The sequence below is a fragment of the Pempheris klunzingeri genome, chromosome 16 (genome assembly GCF_042242105.1).
Source record: "Pempheris klunzingeri isolate RE-2024b chromosome 16, fPemKlu1.hap1, whole genome shotgun sequence".
Lineage (NCBI taxonomy): Eukaryota > Metazoa > Chordata > Actinopteri > Acropomatiformes > Pempheridae > Pempheris > Pempheris klunzingeri.
Window position 1 is genome coordinate 8,090,265 of NC_092027.1, and position 20,568 is coordinate 8,110,832.

General features: G+C 41.5%; 1 protein-coding gene across 6 annotated transcripts in view; it reads right to left on the reverse strand.

Moving 5' to 3' along the window:
• Nucleotides 1–20,568, reverse strand: part of rbms3 (RNA binding motif, single stranded interacting protein) — a 265,275-nt gene that overhangs the window by 128,482 nt on the left and 116,225 nt on the right. For 3 of the 6 annotated variants that reach the window (XM_070846037.1, XM_070846036.1, XM_070846038.1), the window contains 2 exons: nt 20,213–20,370; nt 3,866–3,924 (listed from right to left, as the gene is read on the reverse strand). In XM_070846037.1, coding sequence (XP_070702138.1) covers nt 3,866–3,924; nt 20,213–20,370 — 217 coding nt within the window. The remainder of the gene's footprint in view (nt 1–3,865; nt 3,925–20,212; nt 20,371–20,568) is intronic. The other 3 variants (XM_070846041.1, XM_070846039.1, XM_070846040.1) reach the window with 1 other exon arrangement.

Sequence of the window (20,568 nt, forward strand, 5' to 3'; positions counted from 1 at the left end):
ATGTGTGTGTGTATTTATCTGCATGCAGAGTTTATATGCTTCTGTTGCATACCCTCACAAGAGTATGAGTGTGTGTGTGTCTGCCTGGAAGCCTGTGTGTGTAGAGTAAAGTAGGGAGCAAGAGAGTGAGTCAGTGCTGGGAAGATAGAGAGGCTCATTGAAAGGCCTGCGTGGTGCGGTGGTGGAGGAGAGCAGCCAGAACAGGCAGACAGGCAGGCAGGCAGGCACACATGCTGTGATGTTAGGAAGAGGATTGATAGATCTGTTGCATGGCCACTGCTGCTGCAAGAGCCTAACACACCTCAGGCAGATGGATGGGGAGTGCGTGTGGGGGTACGATTAGTCTGTGTGTGTGTGTAAGTGTGCCCTTTGAGTTTGAGTGCGTGGGAGAGGTGTATTACATGGTCTTAGTGTGTAGTTTTTGTGATGTGGTACTTCAAACAGGGCTTTACAGTACTTGCACACACTTGTCTACTGAGGGCAGATGTATAGACAGATGCATTGTAGTTGGAAAGTGCTGTTTGTTCATGTTTGTGCGTAGGCGCCATACCTGTACCGGTTTATGTCTGTATGAACACACAAATATGCATTTTTCTAACACCTGACCTGTAAATACAGAAAACATCACGGTCCACTCCTACGCTCACTATTCCATCTCACACATCATCTGCTATCCATCTTCTTATCATCCCTCTCAACTCAATTTCATTCTTTTTACTGGTGTTTTAACAACACCATAAATAAAATACTCTTAGTATCTACTCAGCATCCAACATTCATGTATCAAAGAATACTGACATTTCACACCTAGTATATAGGTACGTCGTGTAAACATATGTAAATGTACGTGGACATTAACATATACATCCATACAGTAGCTAATGTAGGTTCAAGTAAACAAGCTGTGGTGACAACTTGTAACCCTACAAAATAACACTATTGTTTTTGTAAACGATCAAAAACGTTTGCCAATAAACCTGTAAAATATCCAGGAGCCCCTGTAGAAACTGCTCCATGTTGAAATAAAGTCTTCAAACAGTTGCTTCAACAATCAACTTAAAAAAGACATCAAACATCCACAAGCCTGTGCTCCAAGAAGTAATTTTTATTGTAACTAATTACATATTCTTCGCACAGTTTCTCGCTGCATTATGTATTTCATCTGATTACGATGCAGCAAATCATGGATTGACATTTTGCTGATTTATAATCATCAGCTATCAATTTTGAAAGTTTATCAGATGCCAAAACAGTGCATACTGGTTCAGAAAACTATGACACAGGATTTGACAACTCTGGAAAGTTATTACTGAGGCTATCTCCAGGTAATGCTGTTACAAAGCAATCTGTCAGAAATGCACACTTGTACATATTTGGTTGGCCAAAGAAGCACACTGTCAGATGACATCATATTGAATTAGGGAAAAAGTTGAGCCAGTTTAAACTTTTTTGCTGACCTATACCCTGCAATTCTTTTGCCAGACCAATTTGCATCTACATCCCCACTGTGTTGACGCAATAGACATATTGAAATTATAAGGGGCCCCGTGTTAGTATGAACACAGCCTAATGGTGGCTATACAAGTGTGCAATACATAAATGAGCTGGCACATTAATTTGCAGACATACACTCTATCTCCTCACTACTTGTATTACATTTTCATGAATTTTAATCTACTATTGATAGAATAAATTTGATTCTTCCAGTAATATTTATGATCATCATAATAAACAATAAACTGCACAAACACAGTACAATTACACTACAATACTATCAAAACTAAAACAAAGGTTTTTGACTTACTAAAATGAGGGGAAGGTACAATATAAAAGCAGAGAAGTTAGTCAGTGAGTATGAGATATGTTACTCTTTGTTTTCCACGGGCTGATTGTCGATCTTTCTTTCACCCTAGCTCTCTCGCAGAGATGACTGGTCCTGACCTCTTCTCTATCCCATTTTTCTCACGTTGTTTTGGCAGTGTGCTCACTGAGCTGAACTAAACACAAATAACACAAGGGGGATGAGAGGAGGTGGAGCAGGAGGAGAGACGCGAGAGAGAGAAGCTCGCTGTGTGATAGTGGCACGTGGTGATAAGCTGCCGCTCTGACATTTAAACAAGTGTCAGGGTCAGGGGTCAGATGACTGGAAACAATGCATGACTAGATCAGGGTGATGTGCCGATTTTGCTTTGTTACCAGGAGCGCAAATGCCCGGCAGCCCATCAGGCTTCAATACATTTGCTTGGCTGCTTAATGTTTTGATACCTGCTCACCTTTCAGGAGATAATGAGATGTGTATGAGAGATGTGGAATTGTAGCAGCAGAAATCATGTTTTTGTGCAGTTTGTCTTCTCCCTAACTTGTCTTTCAAACACTAAAGAACTGTAATTTTCTCCTCAAGGTTACACGCTCCACGCTCTTTCTTCCTCTTCGTACACATCTCCCCTCTGTCCATCTCCCTCTCTCTCTCTCACTGGGTGCAGAGCAGGACCATCCTTTCCACTCATAAAATACGCCTGCTTATATTTGCTTCTTGGCATCTCAGCAGTGCTGCATTCCAGGAGTGTGACTTATGGGAAACAGTGTCTCCCACATAACATTGCAAAGCTGAGCTGATTTTTCTGTGCTGTGCATAACTCAGGTCAGCTGGACATGGAGAGGGATACCCTGTGGTCGAGCACAGTCTATTTCATTCATCACAGAAATTGAGGGGTTTATCTCTTCTTTTTTTTTGCTCTTTTGCCAGTCTCAATCTGCCTTGCCCTCCTTGACTCTGTCTTTCTCCCCTTTAATCCACCCTGTGCTGTGTCCTGTGACCTGTAGATACATCCTTCCTACTAACATGCATCCAGCTTGTCTTAAATAGCCTCTAGGACTCACAAAAAAGGAACTGTCAAGATAATCAGCCCATTTTTTCTATCCTCTAAAAGGCAGAGGTTCTTTTCCTCAACATTTTGACCCAGAGCATGCCTGGCAGGATAAACCCAGGTGTGGAGCAGGGTTAAAAAGGCAGCTTCACCTTGAAAGGCCACACTTCAGAGCCCGGGAAACCACAAAAAGCAATTAAAAGTATTGATGGAACTTCAATAGCTCTTAAACAGTGCTGCCAGACACCTCGGGGCAAGTAGCACACTAATCTTTTTTTTTTTTCCATCTCTCTATCGCTCTATTGTCTCCCTCTCTTTCCCTCTTTCACCTTGTCTTCACTTAAGACTAAGCTGGTCTAGATCATTACCAACTGATTGCAATACAAAAAAAAGAAAAGTGTGTGAAATATATTTACAGCCATGTCTGGCAGGTGGCTGAAGTAAAAAAAAAGAGCTGCAAACCCAATAGGGTGAGTGTGACAATGAGTTTCATTTAATTTGTTAGTAATTAAAATGTATCTAATCCCAACTAGCTTGTTAGCCCTCCAATTGGTCCAGTAGGCGTGTATGTTCAAGCATGTAAATTTGTGTACCATGTGTGCTTGAGTAACAATTTCAAATGAGCCAATAATTTCATTGCCGCATGCGCGCACCATTTACCGTGGAGACACTAATGGACCTTTTACAGAAATGCACTTTCCAAAAGATTGTCTTCCATATGATGAAACAGGATATCAAGGATGAAACAGGGAGGGGCTGAGACAGTGGCTGCTTGTCTGCTTATCCTCTGAAGCAGGGCAGCGCCATCTAGGAGCAGGTTGTTTACCTGAGGCCTTCCGGTAGTGTTAAGACAGCTACTTCCTAAATCACTGATTTACGATGCAAGGCTTCCTCGGCTAAATTTATGCAAGGGCTTGGATTGCTGTTCCCGTGACAAGACACAGTCTCAGGAGTGATAGCTGGTGTACTAAGACAAGGTGGGAAGACTAATGACTTACCTTTGCACTGGTTGGTGTTCTTGTCCAGAATGGCCTTGGTTGACACTATTTTTCCATATCTGTAAAGAGAGAGAAATGAAATTTAGTGTTTTTGACTCAGAATGACCTTCAGGACCTTTGACTGGTGGGGCAGTTCACTAAGATTGCTATCCTTCGGTTAAAGTAGATCTCTCATTTTTCATACTCTCTGCCATTTAGTTGCAACTAGCAATTTGCAAAGTAGCACAAATGTCAAAAGCCACTGGAAAGAGAAATCACTTGAGGTTAATAGCATTATGTTTATGGCTGACTTCAAATGAATGTTCAGCCCTCTGACATTTGAGCGAGTCACTGAACATTTTCAAAAGGTCTAAAAGCACATAAGCACAGTGAATGATCTTAAAAGTTAAGTTGTTATATTAGTATATAAGTGCAACATATTCAATTCCGATTAATGCCTTTCATATCTACACCATGAACAAAAAGCCCCGTCTCTCGCCAGTGAGGTAAGCCAACAGTGATACTCGTCTTCATTTTTATAACAATCCTGTTAAAACAGGTTTGAAACGCTGTGGCAACACTTCTGATAACTCAACATCTTTTGGCTATCAACCCTACGTCTTTTGGCTATTAATTTGCACTTAAAAGAGTCACTCTATTAATGTCTCCTTGCCTTTAAACCAAAAAGCAACCATGGAATTTGTTCTATAGGCTATTTGGTTACATGAAAATGGAATGAGCTGGAAGCAATCTGGTTCAAAAAGATCTCAATGCGAACTTCTCTCAGTGTGAGATTGTGTGTCAGGTGAGATGAATGATTATTTTCATTATGTTGTCCACCTCATGCGGTTGATAAGATAGATCTTCTATTTATCATCATCTTATCAGCTTGATATTGCTTCAGATAGCCTCCTGTTCTCATTTTATTGTGGGTGAGGTGCAAAAACTGTAACTGCTAACCTATAAACTAAACATATTTCTGATCTGTAATGACATTTTAGTGATAGGTACTGTATATTTTTGACTATTGTGGCTACTGCGTACTTGAACTTCATGTTTCATGTTTTTTCTAAGGCTAATACAATGTTCTTTATGTATATATACGAGTTGTATCTATGAATGCTATCTTTTGATATTTATCGATACAGTATTGCTGTTTACAACTGGGAGATCTCACAACAGGGGTTGGCAATTTTAACAATTACAAGAGCTTGCTGACCTTAATTTGTATGAATGATGGGAGGTGTTTCTATTGAATCCATCTGATTGCTGTTTCTTTTCTTGGGCTATGTTTGCATATAGAGTAATGGCCCCTTCCCTACTCCCTACACGCTTACTTCCAGAGCCCTTACTTGGACCACAACCATCTCCAAACTCGTCCTTCATTGTGATCTCAACTACACATCATTAGTTTTGACTGCATCTTGCACAGGTACGAAACTATGGCATTGATATTATCTGTCCACAGACAGACAGACATATTAACCAGCAGACACACAAAGACTCACAGGTAAAAATACAAAGCATTAGATGTGTAAGATATATGTGTCATATTTGGCTTGTTATGTCACTGGTGTACTTCCTTGGAAAATCTGAGTTACATTTCTTCACTCCAGAGTTCTGTATGCACAGTAGGCTGCTTTGAATTTTTTGGACTGACCTTACAGACTGACTGACAGTGAGTTATTCTATCTGCTTGTCTCAGCTAAAACTGCAACATGCGGCATTGGGTACCGGGAGAGAGGCAGTGCAAGGACAATATGTATGTGTGTTAATCTGCATGTTTGCATCTTATGCATGTATGTCTGGTGTGTGAGTGAGTGTGTGTGTGTGTGCAGCTGTGTAGTTTACAATTACACTTGTGTATGCGATGTATACAGTACGTGCCTGTTTCTAAATACATGAGTGAGAACAATTCCCTGTGTGTTGAATGCACATCACAATGAGTGAGCAGAGGAAAGATAGCTACGCTCTGTACTTTTGGCACGCACACACACACGCGCACACACACACACGCGCACACACAAACACACACATTCTGTAGGGAAGAAGCAGTGGTGCATCCCGGCCCATATTTCACCAGCAGGGGATAATTGTGCCATTTCTCAACGAGTGGCGGAGACTCTATTTACTGCATGCTGCGGTGGGGTGGGTGGTGGATATGAACTGATGAGCTCCGAGAGGAAAACTACCAGCTCACACACACAAATACAGATACCGCCTGAGTACACACACACACGCACAAATATGCACACACAGATACAGCACTCACCAATCAGTGGATTGTCTCTCTTCTGCAAATAACAGGCCATTTTAGCTATAGGGATCCATAATCTACTGCAACAGAACAGGACTAACATGCAATGTTTGATCACACGGAGACACTCTCGAGCATAAGTACACAAGATGAACATGGAGCAGTGAGTGTTCATTTGATTAGAGAACATGCAGAGCTGTGTTAGCAACTGCAGGATTTCAGTTTTCAGTTTTGAAAGTAGAGAGAAACAGCAACAATTATAAAAATAACTATCTCAAAATAAATACTGCCATGTCCATATACAATAACTGGAAAGACAAAATTGATCCGAAAAATATATCACTACAAAGCAGTCAGAAATACATAAAAAAAGACACGATTTAAGATATATATCAATAAAAATCAGAGAGGGTATTGAATCTTGTGTCACAATATTGACTTAGTGCCCTGCTCCACATGCAAACCACTGAGCTACTATGTTTGTCCCTGCTTTCCTATCTGTTTATTCGCACACAGGTGTCTGCCCTGCTTCATTACTTAAGTGAGAAATTTTGTATGCTTTCAGTCTGGGAAGCAGTTAAAAAGCTCAGTGCTTTTGGCACAAATTGGGGGAAAGTTCTCATTAAAACTTTGTTTGGACTCTGGGGAAGCAGGAGACAGTAGCTTTCCAATGCCAACTCATCACTGCTTGCCTCATTAAATGTTAAAGATGGCTCATCAATGCATCCTTTCCGTGGTCCAAATACACACCACAAAGACATTGCAGCGAGATGAAAAGGCAGCGTGGAAGGAGCCAGCTTTGTGCCCATAATGGAGACATATTGGAGACGGATGGAGAATGTGATCAGCATGTCCATGTATGCAGCGTGTGTGTGTGTGTGTGTGTGTGTGTGTGGCTGTGGTCGACCCTGCTGGCGGCTCCTTCGCCTCTCTGCCAGGCAGGCCTGGGGATGCTTTGATGTGACAGAGGCAGTCCCTGTGAAGCGCAGGTTTAACACTGTGATGCTGTGGCCGGGATGCAGAGCCTGTCTCCACTAATCCTATTTCAATCACTCTCGCAACCTCTTATCTCTGACTCCGCTGGCCCTCAGCCCTCCCTCCTCCTCGCAAATCTTTTCCTCTCTCTTGCACTCACTCTCTCTCTCTCTCTCTCTCTCCGTCTTAACGTCTCTCACCGTCCTCTCCATTTCTCTGTCCCGTTCTGTATCCTTCATTTCTCTCCTTTTGTCTCTCTCTTCCTCCTCCCACCTAATAGGAATCCCATGGCAATCATTCTGATGCAATATCGGATCAACCCTAAGAAAAGACGACGCCAGAAATGAAACCGCCTATAAAAAAAGAGGCTTTATGAGCTATTTTAGGCTGATGAAAATGCACAAATTGTGGTGGATGTAAAACATGTCATTCGTTTGACAGCTGTCTGGCTACTGAAATACGATAAAATTGAAGCTGAACTGAAAGCACAGCCACGTTTTTAAGAGGGCAGCTGCCTGCACACAAGTGACATCCCAGCGCTGCATTTCTTTCTTTTCTCGCTCTCTCGCTGGATGAAACGATCTAGGCATATTCCATTTCAGTCATCAGAGCTGGGAAAGTGAAGTGGCTCTTTGCTGTATGTGGGCAGAGAGAGAGCTGGCCAGGACCACAACACGTCACTGTGGTGTTGCTGGTACACAGGAAAGCACAGTGCTTGAAAGGATGGATGGACCACCCAAGAGTGAGACCTTGCCCTCAGCCTTTGGACACAAAGGTCTGTGACTGTCTGTGTGTGCGTCATTACACAGCGCAGCGATCTCAGTAGGTAAATGAAACCTGAACTAGGATCTAATACCACATTCTCCCATCTGTCCTCTACGAAGGTCTTTGTTTAAATACTTGGTGAGGTGTGAGCGTGTGCCTGTGTGTGTGCAAACGCAGAGGAAGAATTAGAATACTGTATGTACCATTTGAGTAAACTGGTTCCAACTCTTTGATGACATGAAAGGAACTGAAGCAAAAAGAATGAAACATGAAGACATGCAGGTCCGGCTTTACTGTGTTCAGCTATGAGACTGAATTGTATAAAAGCAGACAACTCAACTGCTTCAGCTGTGTTCAGCACCTTTGGAGCACCTGTGCAAGGGAATGGGCAGGTGTGAAACAAACACTATGGACAACATCAATTTATCACCTCTTGCCTCAGAGTTAGCCTTTATGCAAAATAATTAGATACTAAATTAGATCGAATGTAGATACTGTAGCCAGAAAAAAAAAAAGTGCCACATTAAGACTTATAACCAGCCAGGTGCAGCAGACACCTTCCATCCAGATTTACTATCGGCTCTTTGCAGCAAATAATATCCAGAGGGGTTTCATAGGCTTGGAAAGAACATCGTTTTTTAAAACGAAAAAAAAAAACAGAAAAAAACCCAATGACTGTTACACCACTGCCCTTGTCAGTACCACAGAGCAGCATTCTTACATTATTTCTATCAGTTAGATCAACCTTCACACCAATTTCTTGGAAATAAACAACTCTGATGGACCGTTGATGAAACAAGTAATAATAAGTTTGTGGGATGAGGAAATCTCCGTCAGCCTGTTTTTTTGTGACATCGCAGATTATAGCTTGTGTTTTCTTGTTTTCTTGGGTTTAGATTTGGACCAGGCATGGCCAAGACACCAATATTTTTTTTAGCAATAGTAGACAGAAAACATTTTGTTTAATACAACCATTAGAATTAGTATTCATGTGATCCTGAGATAAGCTACAGTTTTATAGGATGTGTTTTATTTCTAAGTTAAGTCTTTGATGCTAATGCAAGAGACAAGTGTCACTGTGGCAGACACACAGAGGACAGAGCAGAAGAAAAGAGATGGGAAAGAAACATGACTTCTTTATACTTTAATATCAAAGATTAAAAGGAGAGACAGGATGTAAGAAAGAGCAAAATATAAAAGAGGATGACAGAGTAAAAATGGAAAACCTCAGACAAACAGCACGTACAAAACACAATTGAGTGAATAAGAAAAAGAGAGAAAAGAAGGAGTATGGTATGTGAGTTGTGCATACATATACATACAGTAGTGTGTTTGAGTGAGTACATGCGGATGCATTGTCATTGAGAATCAGCCGGAATCATCTTGCTGTATAAAAGCAGTGGGTGGCAGCTGCCCTTGACTGTCGCCCCCTGAGTTAAAGTAAGTAACGTGTCCCACAGCTTGCACATCTTTGTGGCTCAGACAGAGGTCAGGCCTCCTGTCCACCAGGCATCTTTTTGGATGGAAATATAAAACAGATGCTGTTGTGAAATGTTGTCGCTGCTGCAGTTGCTATGCGACGATTGGAAATCTGTTTGGATGTAGCTAACCTTAAGCTTCAGATAGATCTCTATATATTTTTTATTTGTAATGTTTAGAGCTGCGACAGCTAAAGGCACACTGAACTGACAGCAGTGTCACAGAGACACAACAGCTAACATGTTAGATTTTCCAATCTCCAACTGAAATTTCTGCTTATACTTAAACTGTTAACTAACAACTTTCAAAAGTATAAATCATGGACCCGGGTCTTTTAGTGGCGTATGATCAACTGCTCTCTTCATCAAAAATTTGGAAGAAAAAAAGGAAAATATTGAGAAAGAGGCAGAAAAGACAGACAGACAGATGGATACAATGGCTTAGAGAGACGCAGAGAGAGAAATAAACAGAGGAGGGCACAACTATCCTTATGAATACCTGTCACGGAGCAGAGCAGCTGTTCAGTCCAACACCTCTGAGTGATATCAGTGACTCATGACCTCCGAGCCTCTGAGCTGACAGTTAGGTGGTAATGGCCTTTATCTATATCCCAGGATGGAACTGCATGGAGACTATGACATGTTTTAGCAAAGTGGGTCAAAGTCGACCTTCAACCCTCTTCCTTTTTGTCTTAAGCACAAGACATGTTAATGGGAACAACGATACAGACTGACTGGCTTGGTTAATCAATTTACTAGGTGCACTTTAATATTATTTATTTTTACAGATCATATAAAGGTGATCAGAAAAATAATCCATACTTTTGTTAAAAGATAATGATGTCTAAATTATAAAGGAATTACAGTATACATTTTCAAAACGTGTTGGCAAGGATGAGCAGAAATAAATCAAAAAGCTTCTACAAATTAGATAATTCCTTTTTTGGCTTTAGCTCTCTATCTTTTTGTTGGCAGAATTTCATCCTGTTTTTTAGGTGCTGGGAATCCCCCGTGTTTTGTTGGCGGGTTTGTGGTAAACTGGCAAATGCTTACTTTCAAACCTTTACGTCTCTCAATGTGGGAGGCATCTTGGAACAGAAATGTAATCCGGCCTTAAGTGTTGGTTCTTTCTTTTCTTATTTCTTTTACTTCCACAAATCTCTTAATAATGGGGCAAAAAAACACATTGGCAATATTTGACTGCATCTATTACATTTTGGGCATCATAATACGGCAACTATAATCTGGTAGACAAAAAAAATAAAAGAATCAATGTGCAGCTTTAAGTCTATTCATTTCCTAAAGACATGAGTTGGCTGTGGTCAAACTCTCTGCGGTCATTAGCTGTCATCAACTATTCTGATTTCAATACTTCTGTCTTTCCCCAATGATGTGATTTCTTTTCATGAACATTCATTTTACCTGAGAAGTAAGAAATGGATGACAAGTTGATTAGAACCAATCAAACTTTCCCACCTTCCTACATAATAGAAATAGATTATAGCTTCAAGCAGCAATACGGGCACTGGGCTCCAGCCAGGCAATTTATGGAGGAAAAGGAGGTGATTTAAAAGTCTTAGCAGTGTTCAGAATTCATTGTTAGAGACTTAAATTTGAAACACTTCATCTTCACATTAAGGGATTTTCAATAAAAGAAAGTTTAAAATTCTGATAGTCAGAGAGCCTCCATTGAGTAAATTGTTCCCACAATTTAGTCTCTGTGACTTAGATGAAACTGAATCAATCTGCTATGTCTGTTCTATGTGCTATGTCTTGCTGAATAACTTTCTCAGGAACAATCAAATATTCATTCTTTTTTTAATCATTAAATCAATAATGAAAAAAAAAAACTTAAAATTTAGCCAAGATTTATACATTTGAAGATAAATCAATTTACCTCACTTTCTCCATCGGGTCTTCCGTGTAAATGTAAAAGTAATTTCATATAAATCAGGTACAGCATGTTTTGGGTTTAATATGAAAAGAAAAGTGTTAAGAACGATTACTTCTTAGTTATTTAGTCAATCGAGTGCAACAAGTTTGGTGATTTTGGATATTATGGTTTTGCTCATGAGAAGCAACATATATATATGTGTGTGTGTGTGTGTGTGTAGAACAACAAAAATCCAAAATCTAAAAGACAAACAATAGCAACGCATATATGCACAGTCTTCACAGTTATGAATCATCAACCAAAATGAGAAGACAGGTCAAAACAACATGAGTTCATGCCAATGCTGGAACTCTGGTATAAAGCCAGCAGTGCTCCAAACAAAAAGGATTTTTGTGTGTTCACGAAGCCTGTCCAACTGTTTTCAAATGTAGCACTGTAATACTGTGCCTAAAGGTCTGTTTTTTTTTTCTAAATAAAGGTAATTTTACAGAGCTGCAGGCACAACCACCTTTGAAGATCAAAAACTTGGTTTGGCTCTTGATACAGATAACTTTTAACATCACGTTCAAAATTGTTTTGTTAATGTGCATATACTCACAAAATAAAAAAAACCCACAACCGATCACACAACATTTTTGAGCTTGTGGTGTATGCTAATGAGAAACAGGTAATGCCTTCACACTTACTCCATGGCACAGAACTGTTTTATATTGACGAGGTTCAATGCGTAATCTGGTCAACATGCTTAAAAGACAAAACCATATTTATATATCACACTCACCAACGGGCTCACAAGCTCTATGATGGCAGGTGTGCTTAACCATCTTAAACACCCACAATGATACACATCCCAAAAAAATTGGTGGCGATTCAATAAAGTACATAAAATCAAGTAAATGGATTGAAACAACACTAGAAAACCATGCTTCAAAACATCAGGACTACTCAACTACATGAGCTCTGTGCTATCATGAAAAACAACAGGTGGCAGTTTAATGGGGGGTTATGTGTTGGACTTTTTTCTTGGCTGAGAGCAGTGACTTCCTGGAGTCTCCGCTGGTTACCTGGCAGCCTCACAGTGACAAGAACTCTCCAGGAAGTCACTGCTCGGCTGCTGTTTAGCCAAGAAAAAAGCCCCCCCTGTAAAACTACAACTTGTTGTTTTCACAGTTTTACACACTACACATTTTTGTATGGATTAAACAGAGAAAATGTAACGTGTTCGTCTTTAGAGGTGCTGGCAGCCATTTTTACCTTCAGAGAGCTAGCTGTTTCCCACCATCTCCAGTCTTTAAATTAAGCTAAGCTAACTGGCTGCAGCTTCATATTTGCTGAACAGATATAACAGATATCAACATGTCTCTGTGGTCACCTCCAGGAGATCTGTGTGGGTGCTATATCCTTGATAAGATGAAAATGTCTGTGTCCTGTTTGCTCGACTCACCCATCTGGACTCTAACAAGCAAAAATCTGTGTGGCATAAAAATAACGTGAATTTTTTTGTTTTTGTTTTTGTCCTTGTTGTTTCTTTGTTCATTTATTGATTTAAAGCTTTCTTTCTGTTTAATATTGCAACTCTTATGCTTGACATTTGCTAAAAATAAATGATTTCAAAGATCAGTGGTGGCATTTTCTTCTGAATAAAGCCTCTGTAAAATGCAATCATCAGCCCGGGTGTAAGGATATTGGATTTTTTTTATAGGATGTAAAGGCAGGAAAAGTTGAGAGGACCAGACAAGTAAAGCAAGAGAGATGTTCACAGCAGAGACAAAATGCCCCAAAAGTGCCTCAGACTGAGCCTGGGAAAGTGGACTACAGGCCAGTAGTTTGTGTGTGTTAACTAAGTGCAGTGCGTTAAGTACCAACAGGAAGCAAAAGCCTGTTGTTCTGAGTATAGCTAGTTACAATCTGTCTTTCACACACACACACACACACACACACAAGTCTTCTTCAGAGCCAGTCTTGCAGAATAGCCGCTGTTTGTTTGGAAGTGTCCAACCTGTCAAACCCACATGCCATGCTCTGCTGTCTGACACGCACAAATGAACACATCTCATCTGTGCTGGTGCTGCTTCTGCCTTCTAGATACTGCTTCAAATGAAAGGGAAAGTCACTAGAGGGAAATGGGGATAAAAGAGAAGAGAGGAAGGAGGAAAGGATAGAGAGTTAAAGCCTGAGAGATCTCACGTTTTGTCCCTCACGTCAATCAGTCTTGTTGTACCAGAGACTCTGTTTCCGCTTCTGTCGGAGCTTAAAAACTGTCCTCCGCTGTATGGCTGGAGTCAGATAAAATGCAAAGCACAGTTGGGGGGGAGGCACAGAAGACTGTTGCATAGACCAGCATGTTACAGCGACGACTGGATTGGTTGCTATGGTTTTTGGTATTAGTTCCTGGAGGCAAACTGAGGTGAAATGCAGCCAAGAACCAAGAAAACTTGACTGTTTTCAAAAAAGACTGTTGTATATTGTGTGAATCTAAGCCCTAGATTCATACTAAATAAGCAGCTAATAAACCAAAAATCCTAAATTGTAAGAGAATTAACTGTTAACAGAGTCAGGCTCAGTGCGAGTGGAAGGGAGGCTCTTTCAAGCCTCTAAATAGGCAAACTGTCTACGTGTCATGTATACAGTAATAGGGGGATAAATAATTCACAAAAACAGCCTAAGGCCAAATCAGCTTCTCCACTCACCCTTGCTCTAAAATCGATGTTTGAGGAGGAAAAAGGCGTTGCACTTTAGTCAGTTTGGCCCGGCCAATGAAATGACTATGTCACTTCTGCAGGAACAGTGAAGTGGAGAGATTAACATGATGAAGAGATGTGAGCGAGCAGATGAGAGAGAAAAGAGAATGAGAGCACATGGGGAGAGGAGAGAGAGAGAGAGAGAGCAACGGAGGATAACTTTGAGAAAGAAGGGGAGGGAGTAGTGGAGAGAGAGGTGAGTGAAACAGAAAGGGGGAGAGCAAGAAATGCGTTCACACATAGAAAAAGTGGTTATGGTGGGTTCTGGTTCCAGGAATAGCAGATGCTTCTACTCAGCGTGAAGCTGTAGCTGTCAGGGTAGTTTAGTTTGGGCATTCCTGTGGCTGTCTCGCTACTTTTCAGAGGTTAAACACCACTATCTCTTTATGCCCTGGGTGATGTGGAACTTGACCCTGCATGGCTGACTAGAGTAGGATGTGTTGGGGTTAGGAGGGTTCCAGAAAGACAGGTAGAGAGACATTTTAAGCAAAAGAGACACGTGAGATTCATGCAGTTTGGATTACAACTCGACCAATACTGGATTTTTGAGGCAAACACCAGTATAGATAATTTAAAAATTAGATAATGATAATGATTTTTAACATAATCTTACAACATAAAGCATAATTTATGACAGGATCTCTAAAACACGCTTATCAATTAAAGAACAGCTTAAATTTTCTGTCCGTAACTTCAGTCTCTCCCTTCTGGCAAGGAAAATAAACACAAAAGCACTGTCAATGCGTGCTTATGACATACAGTATACCTACAGACCCCCCCCCCCTTTATCGCTTTCTTTTAATCTTTCCTCTGAATGCCCCTTTTTTATCTGGCACAACACAAACTTTCTTTAAATGCTCCTTAGGTTTTTTGTCATTGGCTCCATCATACACCTAGCTGCTGTTGCCTACTCCGTCGCTATGGTTGTTTTTTTCTTTATCTACACATTGAAACTTATTTCAGGTTTACCATTCTAACAACAGTAACAAGGCAATGCAATCTAAAAGGTAGCGCACACAACTACAGATCACAACAATAAAACGTATTACACTGGTGTGCCAGTGTAGGAGTGTCGGTACAGACACCAGATTTAAAAACTCCGAGATAGTGTGAATTACTAGAGAGACAGAGATTTCCCTGGCAGTGATGGGCTTAATTGGCATTGTGTGAACTCGTTTGGAAAAGCGACGTGACAGATGTTCATTTATATGTCAAGCTTTAACACAATGCTTAATACAATGTTTGATTACCCTCTGGCTGAAAATTTCTTTTTCAGCTCAGTGTCACCTGGGTGTGGTCAGAGGTGTCCTCTTTTGCAGGCGAAACAACACCTGACAGAGATATCACAGTGTACTGACACACCCTAGAGTACATTTTTACATCATGGCAGCAAAGTCAGCAGAAGGATTTTCAGGTGTTGTTGCTGTTTGTGCTTTGACCTAAGTATGCACTGAGCGGGACAAGTTGAAAAATAATCTTGTCAAAAACAATATAAGCAATCAATGAACAGTAACCTTGAACTCAAATGCTCGTTGGTGATCAGTATTATGAACATGAACTGTTTTCTTTATCTTGATCTTTAGATTGGCATCGCAATTTTTTTTTCCACTTGCTTCCATACATACAGAAATTCCATCCTGTTTGTGCGAAAAGAGGCAGATAATACATGCTGATGTACCTGCCTGGCTCTCGTGCAGCTGTACTTGCGGCAGGGATGATGATGATGATGATGATGATGATGAAGATTGGGACTTCAAGGCTGAACTGGAGCGTCTTTGCTCATATTTCTCCTCTCTGTCAGTTTTCTGAAAAAGAGCCATGGGACATGCCGGCTCTGATAGCTAGGCGGCTAATGTCAACACTGGACCTCGGAGAGTCATTAGGGATAATGTGGCACTGCTGAGTGCCCGGGCCTCTGTTCCATAAAAACAGGTGGTCCCAGGGTCACCCCTCCTTTCTCTTCCCCTCACCTCCTCTACTTAGCATACCTTGTGGCTCTCTCCCTCCTGTCCTCTCCCCTCATTCTCCAGCTCCCCCCTCCACTATTCCCTCAGCACACGCTGGAAAGGTTATTTGGACAATTGGTGGTGATTAGCTCTTGATTTGGCTCCCTCTGTACGTTTGATCAGGCTGTGGCACAAGCCAGCGTGAATGTGGGTGCAGCTGTGGCTCGGCCATGACTGAAATTGGTTGAGGATAACCAGAAGGAGAAGGAGGGGAAGGGAGGAAGCAGATGAGAAGGAGGCAGGGTTGAAGAGGAAGAAGAGAAGGAGTGAGGAGTTGGGGGTTTAGGGACCTCTAGGGTACTTTGCTTTCTTGGCAGTTTGAGTTATGGATTTGGACTGCTGGCAGAGAAAATGTGAACTGCTTTGTCCCTGTTATTCCAGGTGTGGGCCCTCATAAAGAGAAAAAGAAGTCCCTCTCATTCTTCCTTTCAGTCTTTCTTCCAACAACCTGCTTCTATCCTCTCTATACCTCTCCAGGGTGGTGGATTGCAAACAAGAAAAATGTGGGTGCTGCTTGATAGCTGGCTAGTGAATCGGGTTATAAAATCAGTTCTAAAGTGTTTAGATGTGCTGGCTGCATTGATCTTTGGGTTGGATTTGGTTGCAGTTGGGCTTAGGGTTGGCCCAGTGCCTCAACCTGGCTGGCTAAGCCAAAGAATTTTTCCCACAGTAACAGCTGTTCTATCCATCCCTCCATCCCTTCATCCGTCCATCCTTCCACTCATACAGTCAGCCAGGCAAGTAGGAAGGCCTCTCACTATCTGGGTGTAAAGCCAACAAATCCCCACTCCACTCCTTTGGCCTCTTCTCTATGCCCATATATCAGGCTGACGGCTGCAGAGAACCCAACAACCAGCCAGCTGAATAAAACAGAGATTAAGCACCCACCCGAATCCATTTAATTACTCGTTCAACAGCTCTCAGCATGTAACTTCAACCGCTGTGAGAACTTTGGTGTTCTTTAGTCTTTACTTTTGCTCCCTGTCACCACAAGGAGTTTGAAGGTGGGGGCTGGTCACAAAGAAATCTTGGCCTTGGTAATTCAAATAATCACATATTCAGTTGCTGTTAACTTCATGTTTGCGTGTCTGCAATTTAAGGCTTGGTTACCAGGGTGTGTAAGGCCAGGGGGTGGAAGACAGCTGAACCAGTCTGTAATAACAATGCCATGACATCGCATCTGTAGATACAGCACTGCTACACTGAATTTGAAAGTCAGCACCACCAAACAGATAAGCAAAAAATGATAATAATCATTTTGCAATACTTTTGCATTTTTACAGTATTGTCTTCAATGGTAGAGATATTTCGTTTAAATGAGTAAATTGCATATTGAAAAAAAATATATAGACATTGGCCAAAATGAGCAAACAGATTTGATGTATCTGTTTAAATCTAGTAGTTCAATCTCCTACGTTTCTGTATTTTCAGTGAACATTGTGAACTTTGGGAGGTTGTGAGGCCTTTATAAGGGTTACTGAATATGTGGCAGTATCTTGGCAATAAAATACTAAAGTTCACAAGGACAGGCTTCTGACCACAGTAGATGCTTTTGTGCATTTACTTTTTTGGCATCTCTCAGGCGGTGTCCAACAGCCTCCAATCAGCAGCTACGATATGGCCGGTTTTCAAGAATGCATCAGTTTGGCGGCACCATGTTTGCTTTTGAGATAGTGGTGAATCAGGACGGCAAGAGTTGCTTCTCAATGTGCCTAACACAAGAAACCCTGGCCCAAGAATTAACTTTCATTCGTCTCACTGCCACCGCTCTCAAGGATCTGTGCAAGAGTACGTGCACACAAGCGTATTCTTGTACACAGTAAGGCTTGAGAGAGCAGACGGGCCCATGATACTGATGTTGGAAAAAAATCACTAAGCTAGTTAATGTGACTGAAACTCCCGTCTGAAACTCTCCGGTTTTGCAATTTTCTAAAAGATTTATGTTTAACACGGCCCTCTATCCTAGTGGGGAGAGCTGATTGGGCTGAGGGCCATAAGAGGAAGCGCTGGGTGCTGGAGGGGGACTGGTCATCTAGGGAAAAACCTGGGGGGGACCCAGGGTGCTGCAGACTGCAAAACAGTCGCATGACCTTTTCGAGAATGCTGCCACCCGCCTGCCACTGAAACACGGTCTGGCTAATTAAAGTTTCAGTGGCATTGGATTTTCACTGGCACAGCACACCTCGGGCAACCTTGGGGGCTCAAAGGCAGGCGATACACACAGAGGGAAGGATGGGAGATATAAGAAGAGAGGCGGGAGCCGTGGAAACAGTTGAACAAGAGACAGCCACTAGAGGACAGCAAGGCAGATCCAAGCAATGAAAGACACATTTAGTAGCTTTCCCTAACACACAGGAGAAAAGCCATATATTAGAATGCAAATCTACAGTCACAAACACACACACTACCAGGGTATTTTACTTAAGCTCTGACATGGTTTGCCCTTCTAAATAGTTGTGCTCAAAATATTCAAGATCATATGGAATTAGAAATGAAATTGAAACTGTCCAACTCTGTACAAATGGGTGAATGCAAGAGCTAAGCGAGAGATATGCAATGTCAAAATGCTGAGTGCTTTTCCAAATCTTATCGGCCTGCCTCTCAGGCTAATGGAATTTTGATGGGTCAGTATCAAGAATGAATGCATGACTTATGACACAGCTACTGGGAGCATTACCAAAAATACTGGACAGCATGTTCCCATCTCCAAAGGATCATTGAATAATTGGCCGCGTTTGACCAGGACATTTCTGGAAATATGGCCAAGAAAAGGTTATGCAACCAGACAGACTTGCTCATGGCCCGTATTTCACAATCTGCTGGCCTTGTCTCCATTAATGATCTTGACCCCCTTTTCACCATTTTAGAAGTGAAAGGACCTAATGGAGCCGAACAAAGCTGCTTGTGTGTGTGTGTCTGTGTGTGTGTGAGTGTGTGTGTGTGAGAGACAGAGACGCAGAGAGAAAGTAAGCCCCTGTGACTGTTTGTTACAGCTTGATGAGGTCTTGGTCTGTGATTCCTGGGGGAGGTGGTCCAATCTAAGCTTTATTAGGCCTTATTGAGCTGTGCGCAGGCAGGTGTGTATGTGTTTTCTCTATCAAGAGCATTTGGCAGAGCTTTATGAGTACCTTTGTGCATGTGTCCCTAAAATACACCGAGTTGGTAGCAGTTTAATGAGGTGTGCAAGGTATTGTTCATGGACCTTTTTTCATGCCTGTAATTTTCTTCTCAGGGGTGAACAGTTTAGTTTGATCAGTTTGGCATTTAAGAGCTTTAACATGTGATTTGTGTCTATATAGCAATGTGTATCTATCAAGATGGGTGTGGAGTCTAAGTGTGTTTACTTTAAGTATATAGCAGCCTGTTACCTTAAATATTTCATCACAAATATACACAGATGCATGAACATGTCTATGAAGGCTCTTGAATACAGAATTGTACTTTGATCGTTTCTTTCAAAAGAGGAATGGTAGAGTAGCTGTTTGGTCTAATTAAGTAAGTGACAGACAATCCAACACAAGACAGAGAACAAATGAGCAAGTTTTGGATTGGCAAGCTGACGACGACTGGTGGCCAGGTGGACCAGCTTTGATTGACATTTGACTTGGCTGTTAGCTTCACGGTTTGATGCCCCTGGGCTGCAGCTACTGTACATTCTTCAGTGTTTCCAAACGCAAATTGGTTTTCCACCTTGTCTAAGTACAACATCCCCTACACAAAATGTCTCTGGAGTCTCTAGTCTGTCAGCTATTCCTTCAGTTAGGTACTGAAGCACAATCTTGTCAGGGCAATCTTCCCCATTCGATGAAATTGTACTGCCTGACAAGCACATAAGATTTGGAAACATCTGCATCATTTTCAGCTTGAGTTTCCATTTAATGCTTTTAAAGATGAGTTTAAATCAGTAGCTCTTGTTATATATTATAAATAACCAATAATGGTTACATACAATCAGCTTTTCCACTGGAGGAAAAATGACAAATAATTTGTTTTTTAAACATTTGACATTAACATGGTATATATGGAAACATCAAGTTTCCACATTAAATAAATTAAAGTGAAGACATTTATGTTCGCTATAGTATACATTATGAGCTCGATTTGGAAAATTTATAGAGGCATACTGTATGCTGTGTACAAAAAGCATACAGCCATGAGAAAGCACAACATGGACAAGTATACGCCATAGTGGCATTGGCAGGAGTGACAGAGGAACCTCTGTATTTAACTGTGAATTGTTCCCAGTACTCACGGTTGGCAGAGTTTGATGAGGTCCTGGTCGGTGGTCCCAGGTGGCAGGCCTCGGATATACAGGTTGGTCTTACTCAGCTGCTCTGCCCCTCCCTGGCTGCAGCTGTTGGTGCTAGGGCTGGGAGGAGCCATGGGATGAGGGGGTGGAGCATAGGGCTGCTGGGAAAAGAAGGGTGAAGAGAGGAATGATTTAACACAAACGACTCAAAATAGGTTTAATTCCTAGGACATGGTGACGCGGTAAGTGAACAGGGTTAAAAACACTGTGAGGTGAGGCGTGAAAAAAAGCGCTAACATTTCTGAAACAACAGAAGAAAGTGTGAGGAGACGGAGAAATATATCTTTTGAGGAAAGAGC